This window comes from Capra hircus, chromosome 22 (assembly GCF_001704415.2).
Source record: "Capra hircus breed San Clemente chromosome 22, ASM170441v1, whole genome shotgun sequence".
NCBI classification, from domain to species: domain Eukaryota; kingdom Metazoa; phylum Chordata; class Mammalia; order Artiodactyla; family Bovidae; genus Capra; species Capra hircus.
The window spans coordinates 16902604-16926044 of record NC_030829.1 but is presented as its reverse complement, the minus strand read 5'-3'; the positions used below and the strand labels follow the sequence as shown (position 1 = coordinate 16926044).

The window sequence follows — 23441 nt, the reverse complement described above, 5'->3', positions numbered from 1 at the left end:
ACTGCTGCGGGCAGGAATCCCTCAGAAGAAATGGAGTAACTGTCATAGTCAACAAAAGAGTCCAAAATGCAGTACTTGGATGCAATCTCAAAAACGACAGAATGATCTCTGTTCATCTCCAAGGCAAATCATTCAATATCACAGTAATCCAAGTCTATGCCCCAACCAGTAACGCTGAAGAAGCTGAAGTTGAACAGTTCTATGAAGACCTACAAGACCTTTTAGAACTAACACCCAAAAAAGATGTCCTTTTCATTATAGGGGACTGGAATGCAAAAGTAGGAAGTCAAGAAACACCTGGAGTAACAGGCAAATTTGGCCTTGGAATACGGAATGAAGCAGGGCAAAGGCTAATAGAGTTTTGTCAAGAGAACGCACTGGTCATAGCAAACACCCTCTTCCAACAACACAAGAGAATACACATGGACATCACCAGATGGTCAACACCGAAATCAGATCGATTATATTCTTTGCAGCCAAAGATAGAGAAGCTCTATACAGTCAGCAAAAACAAGACCAGGAGCTGACTGTGGCTCAGATCATGAACTCCTTATTGCCAAATTCACACTTAAATTGAAGAAAGTAGGGAAAACCACTAGACCATTCAGGTATGACCTAAATCAAATCCCTTATGATTATACAGTGGAAGTGAGAAATAGATTTAAGGGCCTAGATCTGATAGATGGAGTGCCTGATGAACTATGGATGGAGGTTCATGACATTGTACAGGAGACAGGGATCAAGACCATCCCCATGGAAAAAAAATGCAAAAAAGCAAAATGGCTGTCTGGGGAGGCCTTACAAACAGCTGTGAAAAGAAGAGAAGTGAAAAGCCAAGGAGAAAAGGAAAGATATAAGCATCTGAATGCAGAGTTCCAAAAAATAGCAAGAAGAGATAAGAAAGCCTTCCTCAGTGATCAATGCAAAGAAATAGAGGAAAACAACAGAATGAAAAAGACTAGAGATCTCTTCAAGAAAATTAGAGATACCAAGGGAACATTTCATGCAAAGATAGGCTCGATAAAGGACAGAAATGGTATGGACCTAACAGAAGCAGAAGATATTAAGAAGAGGTGGCAAGAACACACAGAAGAACTGTACAAAAAAGATCTTCATAACCCAGATAATCACGATGGTGTGATGACTCACCTAGAGCCAGACATCCTGGAATGAGAAGTCAAGTGGGCCTTAGAAAGCATCACTATGAACAAAGCTAGTGGAGGTGATGGAATTCCAGTTGAGCTATTTCAAATCCTAATATGCCAGCAAATTTGGAAAACTCAGCAGTGGCCACAGGACTGGAGAAGGTCAGTTTTCATTCCAATCCCAAAGAAAGGCAATGCCAAAGAATGCTCAGACTACCACACAATTGCACTCATCTCACTCGCTAGTAAATTAATGCTCAAAATTCTCCAAGCAAGGCTTCAGCAATATGTGAACTGTGAACTTCCAGATTTCCAGAGATCAAATTGCCAACATCCGCTGGATCATGAAAAAAGCAAGAGATTTCCAGGAAAACATCTATTTCTGCTTTATTGACTATGCCAAAGCCTTTGACTGTGTGGATCACAATAAACTGTGGAAAATTCTGAAAGAGATGGGACTACCAGACCACCTGACCTGCCTCTTGAGAAACCTATATGCAGGTCAGGAAGCAACAGTTAGAACTGGGCATGGAACAACAGACTGGTTCCAAATAGTAAAAGGAGTGCGTCAAGGCTGTATATTGTCACCCTGCTTATTTAACTTATATGCAGAGTACATCATGAGAAACACTGGGCTGGAAGAAGCACAAGCTGGAATCAAGATTGCCAGGAGAAATATCAATAAGCCCAGATATGCAGATGACACCACCCTTATGGCAGAAAGTGAAGAGGAACTAAAAAGCCTCTTGCCACAACTACTGAAGCCTGCGTGTCTAGAGCCTGTGCTCCACAAAAAGAGAAGCTACTACAACGAGATGCCCATGCATCGCAACAGAGTAGCCACCGCTCACTGCAGCTAGAGAAAGTTCACAGCAAGAAAGATCCAGCACAGCCCAAAATAGATAAATAAAAATAAATAAATCTTTTAAAAAGAGATACCAAAGAGTATGCTCTCTCTCCTCACCTGCCATGTGAGGACACAGCAAGAAGGAAGGAGGTAGCTGTCTGCAGGCCAAGAAGAGGACTCTCACCAGAACCTAGGTCTTGGAATTCTAGTTTCCAGAACTAAGAGAAAATAAGTGTAAACCACGCAGTCTATGGTATTTTGTTGTTGTAGCCACCTGCAACAATTTGGATGCCTCTTAGAGTCATAACACTGGGAAAGACTGAATCCACTTACATAACATTCATACTGATAACCCTGATCACTTCTGAGGAGGGAACTTAGGGGCTGAGGACAGGACAGGACAGGACAGAGACCTTGCACTGCTAAGCTGTGGCCCCTTTTGAATCCAGGACCATGTGAATAAGTGACCAAAAGGTAGGTGGGAGCTGATCGCTAATAAGTGACTATTGCCAGAGATTTTTCACTCAGAATGAAATAATTAAAGCAGCAAAGAATCAAAATGCACAAGCCAAATGAAACTCACAGAAATAATGAATTAATCACACACACACAAAACATAAAACCTTATCCTAAGAAAATGCTCAAGAATGTACTCTTAAGAGTTAGCTATGTGGATGTCTTATCACGTCATTATTTGCAAGAAAGAAAAGAAGGAAGAGATGAGATGGAACGCAGAGGGGGAGATATAATAAAAGAAAGAAGGAAAGAAATAAGCAGCTAATTATCCAACATCCCAGAAATATTCTTTCATACCATGGAATACTATTCCCCTATTAAATTATATTGAGTAAGATTTAATGATACAGAAATTACTCATGATACATTAGGTTTCAAAAAGATGTGAAAAATAGCATACAATATAATTTCATTTGGGGGATACTTACATGGTTATAGCAATAGTTATATAAATTTACCACACTAGGTCCTATGCTAAGTATCTTACACACATTACTTCACTTAATCCCCACAACACTCTGTGGAATAAGTACTGTTATTATCTTCTTTTTACAGTTGAGGACATAAGGCACAAAGAGGTAATCCAAGTTATCTAAGGCCACAGAGCTGGTAAGTTACAGAACCGGGATTTGGACCCAGCCAGTCTGGCTCCAGAGCCTGCTCATAACCAGTACTCTATACGATTGCAGACCAACAGTTAAGATGACTGCTTCTGGGAGGGTGAGATGACGCGTGTAATCTTGCTTATCTATATTCTCCAGTGTTCATACAAAGAACAATGATAATTTGACAAAGCTGTAGGTGAGAGATACGGAGGGGCAGTATAGCGCAGGATGCACGGATGGCTGCTCATGTCCTGTATCCTCTGTGAGCCCCTTCCTCACCTTTAGGAAGGTTTTTCTAGAAAGAACCAGGCCGACTTTGGGGTTGAGAGGAGCCTGGAAAAGGGTCTGTGTTGGCACTGTGACCGCAGCTTTGCAAGGGAGTGCTTCCCCAGGCCCGGTGCACCGGGAGCTGTAGGGAGAACCCCCCTCTACCCCGAGACAGAGATTGTCCTCATGTCCTTCGCACCAGCTCCGTCCTGCCCCTCCCAGGGCAGGGGCTTGTGGCACAGGGGAGACGGGGCCTCTTAACAGTCACCCCAACCCGCTGGATTTGAAGATCCAGGTCCAATCTTAGCACTTCTGTCAGCTGGGGAGTTCAGGGGTGGGAATCCTGGCTCCCCACGGCCCCCCAGCACCCAGATGATGGAGGCACCCTGACTCCTCCCTTTCCCTCACCCCCACATCCCATCCACTTGCAGGGCCGACTGGCTTGACCTCCAAAACGTATCTCGGGCTGACCTCTTTTCTCTGTCTCCACTGCAGCCATCTGTCAAGGCCGCGTGGTCTCCCTCCCGCGTGACCGCAGTGACTCCTAACTGGATTCTCTGCTCTCATCCTTGCCCTCTCTTCGTCTGCTCTCCACTCAGCATTCAGAGGAAGCTTTCCAAAGCAGACAGTGCCATTCACTCACCTGCTCAACACCTTTCCAAGTTGCCCCTTACGCTCAGGATAATCCCTGGGGCCTCGTCCTGAACTGTGTGGCCCACAGGCTCCCCCTACTTGCCTCCAAGCCACTTGGCCTCTGGATCCCTACAGTCCTGCCACACTACACCTCCTTTCCAACCGTCATCCTAACACTAACCCTAACTACCGTTTTTGTTCAGCCCTACCCACCCTGCCCTGAAGGTCTTGGCAATGACTGTTCCCTTTCCCTGGGCCACTTCCTCCAAGCCATTCAGTCCCTGGGTTGTGGTTCCTGATCTCCAGGAGACTACAGTTTAGTCAGGGGACTGTTAGGAACACAAATAATTGGACCTGGTGTCACAGATGCTGTTACAGAGAAATGGGGTACCTGTCACTTTGTGCAGTAATGATAATATCTGGGAACAGTATTTACCGCACCACCCCTGGGTCCAGCCTGCACAGAGCCCTCACATGGCCTCTGGACAACCCTGGAATCCGCCGCCTGCTGCATCCCCCGCTGCCCTGGCTCAGCTCTGCCACACTCAGCTCAAGGACTCGGGCAGAAGCCCCCTGCCGCTCTCCCTGCTTCCTGCCTCACTCCTCCAGTCTGGCCCAGGCCCATCCAGGTGACCCCATCCCTTCCCAGTCCCCTCTGGCTCCTCCAGGAAGCTGTCCTTTCTCGGGGCTGTTCTCAGCTTCTCTGTTGCTAATTTGAGCAGCTGCTCTGGCTCCTCTCTCCAAGCCGCCTTTTCTGGCTCCTCCTCCTCCTTGCATCTGAAAGGTTGGTGTTTCTGGGCTGGCTCCTCTTTTGCTTCCACACGCTCTCTCCTTTTCCCCGGGCCATTTCACCCACACTCAGACTCACATCTGCATCTCCAGCTGAGACCGCTCTCCTCAGGCCAAGGCCTGAAAAGCCAACAGCTGTCAGACCCTTCCTCTGACAAATTCAGCATTTCCCAGCCTGAGCAGATCTCCTGCTGGGTCCTTTGGGCATGACATTCCAAGACACAGTCGTTCAATGAGGGGACCTGGAATCATCTGCAAGAGCTGCCTGTCTTCACCTCGCCCCACCAGACACACACCTGCTGGGCTCCTAAATAGGTCTCCTCCTTCCCCTCCTCCAGCCTCAGTGCCTTTCACTTGGACCACTGCCCTCCACCAGGCTCCTGATCTCCCATCAAGCCTCCCGCCAGTCTGTTCCCTGCAGCAGCTGCCCAAGTCATCTTGCTAAACCCACATCTGGCCCTGATCATTCCCATGCCTAAATGTCATTGCTCAGAACCTAGGAATAAGACCCCAAATTCCAAGGCCAAACTTTCTAAGCTCCCTGCTTTTCTAGGTGTATCTCCCAGTTCTCAGTTTTCAACCTTTCTTTTTGTTTTTTTAATTGATGACAATTTTACCTAGATTCATTCTAATCTTAACTTCCCTCCAGTCCCAGAAGATAAGAGACCCTTCTTTTTTTTCTAAGATTTTTTTGATGTGGACTATTTTTAAAGTCTTTATTGAAGTAATTACAATATTGCTTCTGTTTTATGTTTTGGTTTTTTCATCACAAGGCATGTAGGATCTTTTCTTCTCCATCAGGGATCCAACCCACACCCCCTGCATTGGAAGACAAAGTCTTAACCATTGGATATGAGCTAGTTACTATTATAGTCTCCATTTTATAGTGGAGGAAACTTAGAGTCAGAAATTGTATAATTTTCAAAGGACACTTTAGTTGGTAATGCCACACTCAGGATTCAAATTCACGTTGGCTGACCACTGAATATGCTGCCTCCAAAGGAGCGGGTGGTGGAGCTAGGACTTAAATCAGAGCTCATCATCTGTTTATTCAATAGACACTCTGTGCCAGGCAGACTCCTGATCCAGGGCTTTCATTATGCCATTAAACAGCTCTGGGATTAAAGGTTCATAATGATGGATAAGATGAAATGGAAATGAAAAGAATAAAACAAAAATAAAAGACTGTCAGAATAAGAATAGTTCAGCCCTCAACCTCTTTACATCTCCAGCCCATCCTCTCTACCAACAACCAGATCTATGCTTCCCACCCCAACTCAAAACACTCCAAAACCTTTCTAGGTGAAATACGACACTCAGGAGCCATACCAGAAGGAACTGGTAATCTGCTTAAGCTGAGAAAAGTAGAATTTCACCATGGAGAAAACACCCATAGACAAAATCAAAAAACAAACTGACGGATAATATTTGCAACTCATATCACCAAGAGCTAACTTTTAACTTATAAAGAGTTCTTACAAATCAAAGAAGGAAAATACCATTAGCTTGGTAGAAAAATATTTATGAACTGACAGTTTACAGAAAAAAGAAACACCGTGGAAATATTGTGGGTTTAGTTCCAGACCACCACAATAAAGCGAATATCACAATAAAGCAAGTCACACAAACTTATTTTTGGTTTCCCAGCACATATAAAAGTTATGTTGACACTATACTGTAGTCTAGTAAGTGTACAATAGCATTATGTCTTAAAAAAAATACAAACTTAATTTTAAAATCCTTTATAGCTAAAGTAAATGTCAAAACAATTACAAAGGTCACTGATCACAGATCAACCATAACAAATAAAATAATGAAAAAGTTTGAAATATTGTGAGAATTACCAAAATGTGACAAAGAGACATGAAGGGAGGAAATGCTATCGGGTAAATGGCACCAATCAACTTGCTCAACACAGGGTTGCCACAAAGCTTCAAATTGTCAAAAAAAAAAAAAATAATAATAATATCTGTGAGAACTGCAATAAAATGAGGTTTGCCTGTATATATAAAAGGCACTCAGCCTCATTCCTAAGAGAAAGACAAATTACTACCATAAGAATACTTTTTGCCCATTGGGTTGTCAAAAATAAAATATTTGATAACACATTCAGTTGGCAAGAATGTGGGGAAACAGGTACCCTCATACACTGTTGCTATGAGTGTATCTTTGTGTAACGTCTACGGAGGAGCCTATGACTGAATCTGTCAAAACTGTAAACACGGAGACCAGTTAATCTGACAGTTCCACTCTAGGTCTTTATTTTATCCTAATATTTACATATGTGTCTTAATTATTTATATACAACATTATCAATTGAAATATTGTTATGGCAAGATGTTCTAAACAATTTAAATATTGATTTCTAAATGATGACGCAGCCATACAAAAGTATATTATAGGAATTCCCTGGCAGCCCAATGGGTAAGACTTAGCCTTCCAGTGCAGAGGGTGTCAGTTCAATCCTCGGTTGGGGAGAACTAAGAATCTCCACATGCCTCGTGGCCGAAAAACCAAAAACATAAAACAGAACCAGTATTGTAACTGATTCATTAAAGACTTTAAAAATGGTCCACACCAAAGAAATCTTGGGGAAAAAAAAGTATACTATGCAGCTCTTAAAGAAAAAGATCTCTATACACTGATTTGGTACAATTTCCAAATGTGTTGTTGAGTTTAAAAAGCAAGACAAACCAACTGTTTAGTATCCTACCATTTGTGGTGGTTTTTAAATATGTCCACAAATTTTAAAATATACTTCTTTTCAAGAGGAGGAGCTGAATTCTCCTTCCCTTGAATGTGGGCTGGATTTAGTAACTCACTTCTAAAAATAGAGTGTGGCAGAAGTGGTCTGTGATGTCTGAGATTAGAACATAAAAGGCAGTTGCTACGACAAAGGAGGCAAGAAGGTACAATGGAAAAAAGATTGTCTCTTCAGCAAAGGGTGTTGGGAAAGCTGGACAGCCACATGTAAATCAATTAAATTAGAACATTCCCTCACACCATATACAAAAATAAACTCAAAGTAGCTTAAAGACCTAAATATAAGACATGACACCATAAAACTCCTAAAAGAGAACATAGGCAAAACATTCTCTGAAATAAAGCGTAGCAATATTTTCTTGGATCAGTCTCCCAAGGCAAAAGAAATAAAAGCAAAAATTAGCAAATGGAACCTAATCAAATTTAAAAACTTTTGCATACCGAAGAAAACCGTCAACAAAATGAAAAGACACCCTACAGAATGGGAGAAAATATTCACAAACTGTGCAGTTGACGAGGGGGTTAATAACCAAAATATATAAAGAGCTCATACAACTCAAAAGAACCAAATAATCCAATTTTTAAATGCGCAAGGCAGAAGACAATTCTCTGAAGAAGACGTACAGGTGGCCAATAGGCACCTGAAAAGATGCTCAACATCACTATTAGAGAAATGCAAATAAAAACCACAATGAGGTATTACCTCACACTAGTCAGAATGGCTAGCCTCAAAAAGTCTACAAATAATAAATGCTGGAGAGGATGTGGAGAACATTCCCTCCTACACTGTTGGTGGGAATGTAAATTATTGCAGCCACAATGGAGAACAGTATGCAGGTTCCCTAAAATACTGAAAATAGAGGCAACATATGATCCAGCTATCCCACCCCTGGACATACATCCAGAAAAGACCCAAAAAAAAGTGATATACATATATACACAATGGAATATTATTCAGTCATAAAAATAATGAAATACTGTCACCTGCAGCGACATGGATGGACTCAGAGAATATCATACAAAACAGAAACAGACTCACAACTAGAAAACCAACTTATTGCTACCAAAGGGGAAAGGGAGAGGGGAAAGGAATAAATTAAGAATAAGGGATGAACAGACACAAAATTCTATACATAAAATAGATAAACAACAAGGATTTACTATAATGACAGAGGGAACTATATTCAGTATCTTATAATAACTTATAATGGAATATAATCTGAAAAATATATAACTGAATCACTTTGTTGTACACATAAAACTAACACAATATTAAATATTGTATAAGTCAACTATACTTCAGTTTTTTTTAGAAAAAGGCAGTATGATGCCCAAAACAATCTTGAAAAAGGAATGCAGTTGGAGGACTCACACTTCCTGATTGGAAAACTCACTAGAAAGCAACAGTCATCAAGACAGTCTGTTACTGGCATAAGGGTAGACATACAGATCAACAGAACAGAAATGAGAGTCCAGAAATTAACCCATAGTCAGGTGATTTTAGGTAAGGGCGCCAAGACCATTCAACTCAGAAGGAACACTGTTTTCAATAAACACTGCTGGGACAACTGGACAGCCACAAGCAAAAGAATGAAGTTGAGCCCTTACCTTACACCGTACACAAGAATTAACTCAAATGGATCAGAGCCCTAAGTGTAAGCATGGAAACTATAAAACTCTTAGAGAAAAACATACAGGGACATTTCTGTAACCTTGGATTTGGAAACGGATTCTTAGATATGACATCTAAAGCACAAGCAACAACAACAGAATGATAAGTTGGACTTTATGTAAATTTAAAACTTCAGTGCTACAAAGAACACTATCAAGAAGGTGAAAAGATAGCCACAGAATACTAGAAAATATATGCAAATCATATATCTGATAAGGGACTTATATCAAGAACAAAAAGAATTCTTACAACTCAATAGTCAAAAGAAAAATAACACAATTTGAAAATGGGTAAAGGGGAAGGGGATGTAGAGAGGAAAGAAATAGGTGAGTGAGAGATTAAGAGGTACAAACTCCCAGCTGCAAAATAAATGAGTTATGGGTATGTAAGATACAGTGTGGGGAATATAGTCAATAACTATGTAATGTCTTTGTATAGTAACGGAGTAACCAGAGTTATCATGGTGATCATTCTGAAATATACAGAAATATCAAATCACTATGTTGTATGATAGGAACTAACATAGCACAGTAGGTAAATTATACTTTAAAAAATCAGAAAAAGAAATCAGATGACTTGTGGTTATCAGAGGTGGGGGCGGAGTGAGACAGAATAGGATGAAGGTGGTCAAAAGGTACAAACTTCCAGGGATAAGATAAATAAGTACTAGGAATGTAATGTACAGTATTAGAAATATAATTGCCACTGCTGTATATTATATATGAAAGTTGTTGAGAGTAAATCCTAAAAACAAACAAAAAAGAGTAAATCACAAGAGTTCTTATCACACAAAAATTTTTTTTCTATTTCTTTAATTTTGTATCTACATAATCACTGCAGATGGTGATTGCAGCAAAAAATGAAATTAAAAGACGCTTACTCCTTGGAAGGAAAGTTATGACCAACCTAGATAGTATATTCAAAAGCAGGGATATTATTTTGCCAACAAAGGTCCGTCTAGTCAAGGCTATGGTTTTTCCAGTGGTCATGTATGGATGTGAGAGTTGGGCTGTGAAGAAAGCTGAGCACCGAAGAACTGATGCTTTTGAACTGTGGTGTTGGAGAAGACTCTTGAGAGTCCCTTGGACTGCAAGGAGATCCAACCAGTCCATCCTAAAGGAGATCAGTCCTGGGTGTTCATTGGAAGGACTGATGCTGAAGCTGAAACTCCAATACTTTGGCCACCTCATGCAAAGAGTTGACTCATTGGAAAAGACTTTGATGCTGGGAAGGATTGGGGGCAGGAGGAGAAGGGGACGACAGAGGATGAGATGGCTGGATGGCATCACCAACTCGATGGATGTGAGTTTGAGTGAACTCCGGGAGATGGTGATGGACAGGGAGGCCTGGCGTGCTGTGATTCATGGGGTCGCAAAGAGTTGGACACGACTGAGCGACTGAACTGAACTGAACTGAAGATGATGGATGTTTGCTAAACTTATTGTGATAATCATTCATAATATATGTAAGCCAAATTATGCTGTATGCCTGAAACTTATACAGTGCTATGTGTCAATTATATCTCAATAAAACTGAAAGGAAAAAAATGGGCAAAGGACTTGAATAAATGTTTCTCCAAATAAGATATGCAAATGGAAAACAAGCATGTGAAAAGATGTTTAGTTGTTAGAGAAATGCAAACCAAACCCACAGTGAATTATCCGTTCATACCCACTAGGATGGCTATAATCAAAAAGTCAGGTTAAAAAAAAAAAAAAGATAATAACACAAGTGTTGATGAGGATATGAATAAGAACCCTCATACACTTGCTGGTGGGAATGTAAAATGATACTGCCACTTTGGAAAACAATCTAGCAGTTCTTCAAAATGTTAAAGTTGACACTTGAGCCAGCAATTCCACTCCCACATATATATCCAAGGGAACTGAAAACATGTCATATCCAAGGGAACCAAAAACATGTATCCACACAAAAACTTGTACACAAATATTCACAGCAACAGTATTCAAAATAGCCAAAAGATAGAAACAACCCAAATGCCCAACAGCTGATAAATCGATAAACACAATGTGGTATATCCACACAGTGGAATATTATTCAGCCATAAAAAAGGGAAGAAATATTGACATATGCTACATCATGAATGAACCTTGAAAACATTATGCTAAGTGAAAGAGGTCAGTCACAAAGACCACAAATTATACGATTCTATTCACACAAGTGAAGACGGAAATGGCAAGCCACTCCTGTTCTTGCCTGGGAAATCCCATGGACAGAGAAGCCTGGTAGGCTACAGTCCATGAGATTGCAAAAGAATCAGACATGTCTTAGTGACTAAACAACAACAATTTATACAAAATGCCCAGAACAGTCTTACTAGATAAGAGAGTAGGTTAAAGGTTGCTTAGAGGAGGGAGAGGATGGGGATGGTAGGCTTAGGGGGTGACAACCTAAGGGTATAAGCCTTCTTCTTGAGGTGATGTAAATATCTTAAAATCAATTGCGGTAATGGTTACACAACTCTGTAAATATACTAAAAACTACTAAATTGTACACTTTATACATGAGAATTTTGTGACACATGATTTATATCCCAATAAAGCTGTTACCAAAAGAGGGGGATGCACAATGTATCTTCTTCTTTCTCTCAGATCACTTATTCTGAGGTCTCTTCCAACCCAAATCAAGCTTCAGCTGACCCCAGTCCTCACTGAGGTCTTGGGTGCAATTCCATGAGAGACCTTGAGCCAGAACTACCCATCTAAGCTGCTCCCAAATACCTGTGACTCACAGAAACAGAGATAAGAAATGAGTAAGCCACTGGGTTTGGGGGTAATTTTCTCTGCAGCAATAGATAACTAGTATACCGTTGATGAAAAAAAAAATTGTTGGCATTTGCTTGTATATTTATGCAATTTCTCAGAAAGGATACTCAAGAAATGGTAAAAGTGTTTGCCCCTGAGAAGAGGCCCCTGGGAAGAGACCTCTGGGAGGATCCCTGAGGGATGAGAGCAGGGAGGACACATGTGATTGTACGTCATTTTATCTTTTGAATTTTGTTTCATATGCAATGTATTAACTTTTCCAAAAGGAAAACAAAAGTCAAAGAATTTTAAACACTTTTTAAAAAGTCAACAACTATCCGCTGCTTATAAAGTCTAAACTCCTCAGCGTGGTGTACAAGGCATCCACGGTGCAGCCCTTGTCCATCTTCCCAGTCTCAGCTCTCACCTCCCTTCACACTAATTGTTTGTGGCGCCGGAAATGCACCAGGCTTTCCCCTCCTCCGCACCTTAAATCATACTGTCTCTTGTGCCTGGTTCCGCCTCTCCTTCCTCCCCATCCTTTAAGACTCATCTCAAACGCTGTTACTTTTTTGGAAGACTTCCCTGGCTGTCCTTAATGTGTCAGAAGTGCGTGCCCCAAGATACCCTTGCGTGATTCAGTCATTTCATGTGTCATCCTACAGTGTGATGATCTGATTTCTTTCCTACATCTCTCATTATGCTATGAGCAAGGACTCCTTTTTTTTTCCCCCTTGGCAATACCATGGGCTTCCCTGGTAGCTTGGATGGTAAAGAATCCGCCTGCAATGCAGGAGACCCCGGTTCAATTCCTAGGTTGGGAAGATCCCCTGAAGAAGGGATAGGCTACCCACTCCAGTATTCTTGGGCTTCCTTGGTGTCTCAGATGGTAAAGAATCTGCCTGCAATGCGGGAGACCTCGGTTCGATCCCTGGGTTGGGAAGATCCCCTGGAGGAGGGCATGGCAACTCACCCTAGTATTCTTGCCTGGAGAATCCCCATGGACAGAGGAGCCTGGCGGGCTACAGTCCATGGTGTCACAAAGAGTCCGACACGACTGAGGGACTAAGCACAGCACAGCACAAACCACGCAGCACGCAGAACTTTCCTGACCAGAGATGGAACCCGCGCCCCCTGCAGGGGAAGTTCAGAATCTCAACCACTGGACCGCGTGGGAAATTCCTGGGAAAGAGGACTCACTCAGGCTTCCCTGAGCCTAACACACAGAGGAGGCTGTCAGTAAGAGGACTGGTGTGAGAAGGGTGTAGGGAGAGAGGGAGCAAAGCAGAAAATGAAAGAAGGGAGGGAGGGAAGGAAGGTGAAAGCAAGAAAGAAGGAAGAAAGGAGAGTTGGTGGAGAAAGAAAAGGAGGGAGGGAAAAAGGGTAGGAGGAAAGAAAGTCCCCACATGTGCTCAGCAGTCTCACTGCATACAACAAAGACTGTCTGGATGAAGAAAACCCCAAACTAGATGTAACACATAACCCACGGAAGTGGGGAGGAATGTGGATACATATTCTAAGCTGTAGTGACGTCGCTGTTTGTAGCACAGAGACCCCGGATGATTTAGGACACACATCTTAGGCTGGAAGATGCTCACCTGTGATCACTACCCAACCCCCGGTGTTGCCATCAGTCTCCCCAGCTCCCACTCCATCTCACATGCTCTCTTCTCCATGGTGATTCTAGCACCAGTCAGTGCCCTGCACATAGTAGGCCCTCAACACTGAGTAAATGTGGTCAGAATCATCTCCCTTCTGTAGACAGAAGGGTCTCACTTTGTGACCGTGAATGTGTCTCTTCTCTCTAGAACTCAGTTTTTTCATTTCTACAATGAGGGTGTGGAGCCAGCTGGCGAGTAGGACCCTTCGCAGCTAACAGTCCTTGGCTTCTCAAGGCCTCGGATCAACTCAGCAAGTCCAGAGTCTTTCACCCGAGCAGCAAGGACTCCTCACAAGCAGCTCTTCACTCAGACTACGTCACGGGAATAAGAGTGACCGTTCATCGGTTGATCACTGTGCACCAGGAACCACACTCAGCATTCCAGCCCCATGGCTTCATTTCTTTCTTTCCATCACCTCTGAAGTAGGTACATAATCATCATCTTACCAAAAAGGGAACTGAGAATCGGAGAAGAAACCCCATTTATCCAAGGAACACAACTGGGAGGTGGCAGAGCAGGAATTCTAAGTCCTCCACCACTTCTCCACACTGCCCCCTCTTGACCCTGAACCAGGCTTCCAGCTAGCAACCTCCCCTTGGCTAACCTCACTCAGCCCACAGGTGAGCACTCAGTACATTGACCTTACTGTTGTAATCTGTATATTCACATCCTGGGTCCCAGTTCAGGGGTAAAAACAGATTCTAGATCCATTTAGACTCATATGAAGTTTCAGCTCCTCCCTTCGCTAGATGTCTGACCTTTAGACAAGTCATTTTTAACAGATGAAGAGCAAATGACATAATGAATGTGAAAATGGCTAGCACCTCGTAAATGGGAAAGACCAGATAAAGCACAGCAGAGAGATTCTGACAAGCCCTGAAAAGCTGACACCTCACTCCACAAAGAGCCACCTGAGTCTCCCAGTCTTTGCACTTAGCATTCAGCTCTTCTGGCAAATTTGTCCTGTCTTTATTCCCATCCTGAATGTTCCTTTATAAATCCTTCATAAATCCTTGGGCTTTCAAGTTAGACAGACAGGGTTACAGTTCTGGCTCAACCACTTACCCACTGCATGACCTTGGACAAATGACTCTCCTTTCTGAGGCTCAGTTTCTCACCTATGAAATATTCATTAGGGTACCTACTCCATAGGGAGGTTGTGAGGAGTCAATAATAGTATGCATGTAAATGTTTAGCATGTGGTCAAGCATATAATAATAAAGGCTCAGAAATTGTTAACTGTTTTTTCCTGAATAATAACAGTGGTCATAGCTTTGAACTATCTGCTGATTAAAATTTCTGACCCAGTGCTCAGAGCCTCGCACACTGGAGCTCCATCATTCCTTCCTGGCCCTGTTCCCTGCTGCTCCCCTAAGTGAAGCCCACACTCAAGCCAGATGTGGCTTTCTCCCCTCTGTCTCTCCACCATGATCTTCCCCTCCATTCAGAATGCTCTCTCAAACCTCACATCTGGCCACACCCAGCCCTACTCAAGCTTCACCTCCCCAGTAAGCCAGCAACCTCCTCAATTGCCCTGGGTTTCCACAGCACCTAAGGTTGAGCACATATTAGTGCTCAGACTGTCCAGGGGGAGGTTTCTGTCTGCAATTGTCTAACCTACAGTACCTCTCCAGTGGTCACACCTGATTTCCCTGTGTGGGAATCTCTTTCTCCCCTATCAGTTCATGTGTCCCAGGAATGGGCAGGTGGCCGAGACCTTAGACAAAGTCTCACTGATTCATTAAGAGGTGGACTCTTGACCAAAGCTGAGCCAATCAGAATGAGCCCTGGAATTTTTTCTGCAATCACTGAATAACAAGTGTTCTTTTGTCCACAGGCAGTGCTAAGTTGAAGCAATGTAAATTCAGAGCTGCTGGGAGCCATACCTATCACCTTCAAAAGAGAAGTGAACTTAACAACAAGCCAACACAGAGGAATCAGAAAATGGAGAGAGACTTATTTTTAATGACATTATTTGAGCATCTGGATCCATCCATGCCTGAAGCCAATGCTCCTGACTATTAATGTATGTGAGCCAAAACCACTACTCTCTTTCAGTTCAGTTCAGTTGCTCAGTCATGTCCAACTCTTTGGGACGCCATGGACTGGAGCATGCCAGGCTTCCCTGTCCATCACCAACTCCCGGAGCTTACTCAAACTCATGTCCATTGAGTCGGTGATGCCATCCAACCATCTCATCCTCTGTTGTCCCCTTCTCCTCCCACCTTCAATCTTTCCCAGCATCAGGGTCTTTTCAAATGAGTCAGTTCTTTGCATCAGGTAGCCAGAGTATTGGAGTTTCAGCTGCAGCATCAGCCCTTCCAGTCAGGACTGATTTTCCTTTAGAATAGACTGATTGGATCTCCTTGCAGTCCAAGGGACTCTCAAGAGCCTTTTCTCCAGCACCACAGTTCAAAAGCATCAATCCTTTGGTGCCCAGCTTTCTTTGTAGTCCAACTCACACATCCATACATGACTACTGGAAAAACTATAGCTTTGACTAGACAGACCTTTGTTGGCAAAGTAATATCTCTGCTTTTTAACATGCTGTCTAGGTTGGTCATAGCTTTTCTTCCAAGGAGCAAGTGTCTTTTAATTTTATGGATGCAGTCACCATCTGCAGTGACGCTGGAGCCCAAGAAAATTAAGTTTGTCACTGTTTCCATTGTTTCCCCATCTATTTGCCATGAAGCAATGGGATGATCTTAGTTTTCTGAATTGAGTTTTAAGCCAACTTTTTTCACTCTCCTCTTTCACTTTCATCAAGAGGCTCTTTAGTTCTTCTTTGCTTTCTGCCATAAGGGTGGTGTCATCTGCATATCTACCCCCTTTACCTTATTTTAATTTACTTAAGTCAGCTTGAGTTGGCTTTCTGTCACTTCACTGAGAGAGTGTTGATCAATATAGTGATTCAGCTAGACGGTAAGCTTCCTGTGAGCAGAGATTGTGCTTTATAGACCTAGGAGCCTTGAGGTCAGAGTTGATCTCAGTGTTGCAGCACCTAGCAGAGGGATGATCACTGAGCAGGTGAGAAATACAGAAGGGAATAAATCTCTCTTTGTATTTTCCCAATGGTCCAGTGCTCTGCACCCAGAAGACCCTAAGATATTTAAGGAAAGGGACTTCCCAGGCGGTCTAGTGGTTAAGACTCCATGTTCCCAATGCAGGGGGCAGGGGTTTTATCCTTAGGTGGGGAACTAATATCCAACATGCTTCATAATGCAGCCAAAGACAAAAACAAACAAAAAACCTGAGTAAATGTTCACTTGAACAAAAACTATACAACAGGCATTCTATTTTTTTTTTTTTTTTTTGCTGCATGGCATGCAGGATCTTAGTTCCCCAACCAGGGATTGAACCCATGCTGCTTGCAGTAGAAGCACAGAGTCTTAACCACTGGACTGCCAGAGAAGGCTCTCTACTTATGTGATACAAACAAGGTCCTCTTCTCTGCAGTTTCTCTGAGAATGACTGATTTCTCCCTTTCTAAGTAGAATGATCTTAGTGAAAGAGGTATTCTAGGAACCCCACATGGCTGAAAGACATATTTTAAATCCACTAATCTGACTGATTAGTCCCCCATTGTACAGATGAGAAAACTGAGATTTAAGCCAAAAATGGTTGCTTAACACTGCATGGTGAGTCACAGGCAGAATTAGCTAAGATACACACACACACCCCAGCACAATGCCATGACTAGTAGTCCAGTGCTCCAGTCCCTGCCCTTTATTAAGCAAAGTGAATCAATCACTTACCCAGAGCTCAGAAATCCCTAAGCCAGATAGAATGAACTGCTCAACTCTGATAACCACCTTTGGAGTGGGGCAGTTAGACAAGGGAAAGAGCACTGGGCCAGGAGTCAAGCCTAGTTTACTCTATTACTGGCTGTGTGACCTTCACTCCTCTAGGCTCAGTTTCCTCTCTCTAAGATAGGAGTGGAAGAAGGCAGGGTTCAAAGAAACTGATTTCTCAGATCCCTGAAATTCTGTATTTACATGGGGTTGTTGGATAGTTCATCAAATCCCCAAGTTTAAACCCACATGGATTACAGAGAATTGGAAGAGCAAGAGGTCAACAACCCATCTGCAGACTACAAATTAAAGTTCAGGAAATGGGAGTTCCAGCTGAGTTTATATTCTTTCTGGCTCACCTTATAAGAGTAGAATGAAAATCACTTTCTGGGAATTGACAGATACCCCCACACACACATCCTACAATTCTCCTTTCTCATTTTCTCCAGAATCTTAAAAGACCTCCATCTAAGTTGATTGTAGTGAGATGGACTTGAAACAACCCCATCAGAATGTCCATACTGAATAAATGCTGACTTCTGCAAGGCAGTCCTTTTGAGAGCTTGATTAGTTCTTCCAATGAGCCCATAATTCCTCCAAGCATTTGTAACAGTCCTCCTAGGCAAGCAAACCAGTCTCCTGATTTTGCTTTCACACCTTGACTTTCATCTCCAGCGACCAGTCTCAATTTGATCACCTCCTGTGTTTTCTACACTTGGCCATTTCCAAAAACCAGAGACCTTCTTGAAAAGATGGTAGTTTTCCCTCCATGACAATGTTCAAGAGCATATGCCTCACAATCCAAAGACAATTCCTTACAGTGTTTTAAGCAGTGGAATCATCAGCAAGTGACAGAACACCTTCTACAGGAGGTGTCTTTTGAAGGGGCTGACACTTGTTGAATATCCTGAGACTTATTTTTAAAAACCATCTTAGCTGCATAATCATCACATTTTCCCTTTTCTTTCTCAACCCTGGAATGCTCTAAGCTTTTTCCTTCACCATATCTTCATCAGTCTTCCTCCTCCATATCCCTGCCATATCCTGGCCCCATTTTCCCCAGCCCAACTCTCTTCTCTGCCTGCAACTAGGCAAATGCCCAAGTTGCTGAATCTTCAAAATCTGTCTTCGATTGAAAGGTAGGCAGGGGTGGGGGGAGGGAGTCTCTAATGGATCCTGGAAAACTGTCTCAGCAGTTCCTACTCCCAAAAGGTCCTTCTCTGGTCTTTAGGGCAAGGTGTCTGTCTTAGCCAAACATTTCAGAGAGTCCCCAGAGACTCATTCTCACTAGGCATGGCACCAGAACCCTTTCTGCCTTTGGGGTAGGGGGTGCTGGAGACTTGCCCTCCAGAGACCCATGTTTCCAGGTGTTGTCAACCACCCACATTTCAAACATTGGATAGACACGATAGACAGCCTTCTCCAACCCCCCTCATCTTTTCACAGCACTTCATAGTTTACAAAATACTTTTTCATGAGTATTTGGAATCTTCTCCACTGTTTTACAGATGAGAAAACAGAGCCTCGGAGAAGTAAAGTGAAACATCGAAGTTGATAACATAAGCAAGTTAAAGGTCAAAGTCAGAACTCTTGATTCCCCATCTCATGCTTTTTTTCAGTGCAACAGAAATCACTCACATATAGAGTAACTCTTCATTCAGACAATTCTTTCCCCTAAGACAACCAAAAGAGACTCTCAGAGACCCTCAGAAACTCAGACAAAATGCTTAACACATCAATAAACGCAATCTTCCCACATCCAGGCACACAAACCTATAGACAGCTCTAAGCCTCTGCCCTCTGCCCCAACGTGTCTCTCTCATAGAATCCCCTCCCCAGTGGCTACTAAGAGTCAGTGAAGGAGGTGTGTCTTTAGACAGAGGAGCAGAATCTATCTCTGACTCCTTCAAAAAGGGGTCTCGGAAGAAAGGAGCCCCGTCCTCGGCGTCTGTTCTAGGGGTCCCGCCCCCGCCCCTCCCCTACCTGCCAAGAGCTGCATCCAGGCGCAGATCTTGTAGACCGTGGCCGTGTTGCAGAAGAAGAAAAGCGCAAAGCAGGTGATGCAGCCGAGGATCAGCACCATGGAGAGCAGCACGAAGAAGGCGGCCGCCTTGAAGGCGCCGGACGGGATGGTGCTGAAGTCGGTGAACGAGCCACGGCAGGTGAGCTCTCGGCCCGCCAGCCCGCTGCCCACACAGTAGTGGAAGAGGCCGAAGTAGCCAGGTTTGGGGGTGCTCACGCTGTCGCCCACCCAGTAGGGCTGGATGAAGACCACCACGTTGATGATGGCGAAGCAGATGGTGAAGATGGCCCATAGCACGCCGATGGCCCGCGAGTTCCGCATGTAGTGCTCGTGGTAGAGCTTGGAGGCCTCCTGCGAGGGCAGCATGGTGCCCGGGGGCGGGGCCGGCGGCGGCGGCGGCTGGCGGGGGCCGCCGGCCCGGGACCGACCGCCGGGCTGCCGGGCGGGAGCTGGGGACGCACGCGAGAAGCGGCCCTGAGCCAAGGTACCCGCGAGGGCGGGGCCTGAGGCGGAGCTGAGTGGACCCGGGGGCTGGTATGGAGGAGCTAGGAAGGGGTCATGAGAGTACTGGGGAGGGGTCGGGGGAGGGGGAGACTGGCAAAGATCTCCAATTCGGGGACCTAGGAAGAGGCCATGTGAAAGTTGGGGGGCTGGGATGAGAATATGGGAGCTGGGGGGAGTGCTAGAAAGTGGTTATGGTGGAGTTGGGGAGGGGGCTTGGGGACTAGTATTGGCGGAGTAAGAGGGAATCGTGGGGAGATGGAATGGAGGCTGTGGTCCGGTACTGAAGAATTAGCTGAGGGGTTTTACAGGGAGGTCGGAAGGGAATTTGGGGGTTGGTATTAGGGGTAAAAGGAGGTCTGGTATTGGGTGTCTAAAAGGGGTCTGTGGAAAGGGAGGTGGGCGCTTCCGTGAGAGGGTAAGAAGGGGATATACGGGGCAAGTACTAGGGGACTGGGAAGGTGATATGGGGGCTGGGACAGGGAGGGCGAAGTGGAAGAACCAGGATGAGGCTAGAGGAACATCGGGGGACCGGGACTGCAGGGTCTGAACACGGGGCGGGGGGTTGGGAGGGTCCCTCAGAAGACAGGGCTGGATGGAGGCTGAGGGGAGGCTAGGTTTGGCGCGCCAGGGCTAGGTAGAGAGGTTTTCCAGGCCAAGGGGACGACGGACCGGGGCCGGCGGGCAGCCCGGGCCGCGAGTTAGTGGGCAAGGGGCAGGGGGCCGTCGCCGGGGAGCGGGGGAGCGGCCGGGCCCCAGTAGGGCCGGGGGTGGGGGGTGGGGGGCGGCTACCCCGCGCCCAGGCCGGACGCGCGCGGAGGCTGCGGCCGCGGGGAGGGGGTGCGGGGAGACCAACCTGGGCCCGATCCGGAGCGGTGGGTCCAGGACTGGCACGGCCTAGGCGCCGCGGCTCTGCGCTCCCAGAGGCGGCTTGCCGGGCCCAGGCGGCGGCCTCTGCGCGGCCTCCATCTTGCTCGGGTTCTCCCCGGGGCGCGCTCCCGCGCCGAGGCGCGAGCTCTCGTGCACCGGCGCGGCCCGACGGAGGCGCGTTCCTGCAGCAGGCGTGCGGGGCGGAGCGGAGCGGAACAGGAAAGGGGAGCTCCGCGTTCTAGCAGTCCAGTCAGGGAGCCGGGTAGGCACGGTCCTGGGGGTCCCCAAGCCCGAGCAGTAAGCCTCCTCCACAGTAAGGCCTTCTAATTTGGGGGACCCCGTTTTCCCAGCCCGAGCTGTGGGGTTGCGGGGCCCACGCAAAGCCCATGGGAACGGGGGAGGGTCCGAGCAGGGTATTAGTTGATAAGAGTTTGAACTGACCCCTGGCTCCCAGGTTAACTCAGGTAAAGCCTATCCCAGTGCCTCGAGTTGCACCATTACACTTCCAGTCCTTTGGGTCTTGGAGGTATTGAAAGTTCCCAGAGGCTCCTAGGAAACTGCCAACACCTCTGGGAGAGGGAAACCCCCCACAAAACTGTTAACAGCCACTCCCGCGGTGGGGATTCGTTGGCCGCCAGTGCATTAGGAGTTAGGCCTGGAGAGCAGGACCCAGGGTGAGTATGGGGAACAGGAGAGAAGGAGGCTGGGGACGTGTTGGTTTGTCCTCCTACACTTTCCCGGTGCCTGGCATGAAGTGGATGCATCATGAGCTTGTAGTGTGTTAAAGGACAAAGCATCCAAGTCGACTCACGATTAGACCTGAGAACACGAGGGGGCGTACCAGGGGGGCCAGTGCAGGTCATTTTTTCCCTGCTGTGAAATAGCTTTTGGTTTAGGTTCTGCCAAGGTGATCTAAGCTGGCATCCAGAAAACTCTGGCTACTACTTACTGTCTCCCTGATCTTGCACTTGCTCTTTGAACCTCTGTTTCCCCATCTGTAAAGTGGGCAGATTAAGCCCCACTTGACAGGTATTGAGGGGTGGTGAAAATAATGTTAGTACGATCCAAGGACTGGACTATACACAGGGATCAGTCTGATGAAATTTAGAACTATCTACAAAGAAAATACTATCATGTGAGGTTGCCACCTGTCTTTTTTCTCATGGGGAGAGGGAGTGGGTTTTTGTGGGGTTTTTGGTTGTTTTTGTTTTTGTTTTGCCGAGATGATGTACTTCTTGCTTTCTTGGTATTAAAAAAAAAAAAAACTTTTTTAAAGAACTGGTGTTGATAGTTAATGGGATTTTTTTTCTTCAGTGTCCAAATTTGGCAAAATAATAGATAGGCAGTGTTGTTTTCAAATTAAAAAAAAAATTATGTGCAGTCCTCCACAATTTGAGGACCACAGACCCACATGAAGTCATTTCACCTGAGACAGTTTGCTCAGTCAATTTGGTTTCCCCTTCCATTGGTTCCTTAAAGAGGCATCCAGACTGTCTCCTGAGAACCCTAAGATCCCAGAAGCATTGAGCTGGAAGGGGTTATGGAGAGAGCCTCATTCCATACCTTCTCCCACTTGATAGATGGAGAACAGAGGCCAAGAGGAGGATTGACTTGTATGAAAAGGTGAGTCCTTACTGCCAGGTAAATTGATCAACCTGATTCATTACTTTTTTTAACCTACCCAATAAATAAGTGAGAAGCTCCTGCAACGTGCCAGCACAGCACTATGCTGGGCCCTGGGGAGGAGATCAGGTAAAATAGATGTGGTCGCTGCCATCCTGAAGCATACAGCTTCATGAGGAGATAAAAGGTGCCGGGAGGAGCAGGGAGGGAAGTCATCCTCATAGGGCACCTTGAAGTCTTCTTCTGTGGGTGCTCCTGGTATGGGTACTGTTCTGAACATAAGTTACTGGAGTCAGAAGCTCCATCTTTTCTCCTTATCCTGGCATGAATTATTGCCTTTTTTTTTTTTTTTTCCTATCCTGCTGAGGCAAGCTAGGCACTCCGAGGGGGCAGGGGGAAATTACAGAAGTCCACTTACTGTTGTCTCTCCAGGCAAGAACTGAGAGTTCTTGCTAAGATAGGGTCATTTCCAGCCAATACCCTAGCAAAGGAAGATTTGTGACTTGCTAGATACCCTTATACTGATCCCCAGAGAAGGCAATGGCACCCCACTCTAGTAATCTTGCCTGAAAAATCCCACGATGGAGGAGCCTGGTAGGCTGCAGTCCATGGGGTCTCAAAGAGTTGGACACGACTGAGTGACTTCCCTTTCACTTTTCACTTTCATGCACTGGAGAAGGAAATGGCAACCCACTCCAGTGTTCTTGCCTGGAGAATCCCAGGGACGGGGGAGCCTGGTGGGCTGCCATCTATGGGGTCGCACAGAGTCAGACACGACTGAAGCGACTTAGCAGCAGCAGCAGCAGCAGCAGCAGATACCCTTATGCCTAAAGTAAGTATTCAGTTACAATGAACAGTTATTAAGCACTTACAACATTCTAGCTCTCCTGATTTTTCTTTAAAAATATTGCCTCATTTAATCTTCACAATAACCCTGTGAGATCATGTTATTGGCTGAATTGTATCCCTC

The 23441-nt window shown here is 45.1% G+C and overlaps 1 protein-coding gene across 1 annotated transcript in view; it reads right to left on the bottom strand.

Moving 5' to 3' along the window:
• Positions 1 to 20959, bottom strand: part of LHFPL4 (lipoma HMGIC fusion partner-like 4) — a 33500-nt gene extending 12541 nt beyond the window's left edge. The window contains exon 1 of the mRNA XM_013973450.2: positions 19438 to 20959. Within this exon, the coding sequence (XP_013828904.1) occupies positions 19438 to 19843 (406 nt within the window). The 5' untranslated portion in view covers positions 19844 to 20959. The remainder of the gene's footprint in view (positions 1 to 19437) is intronic.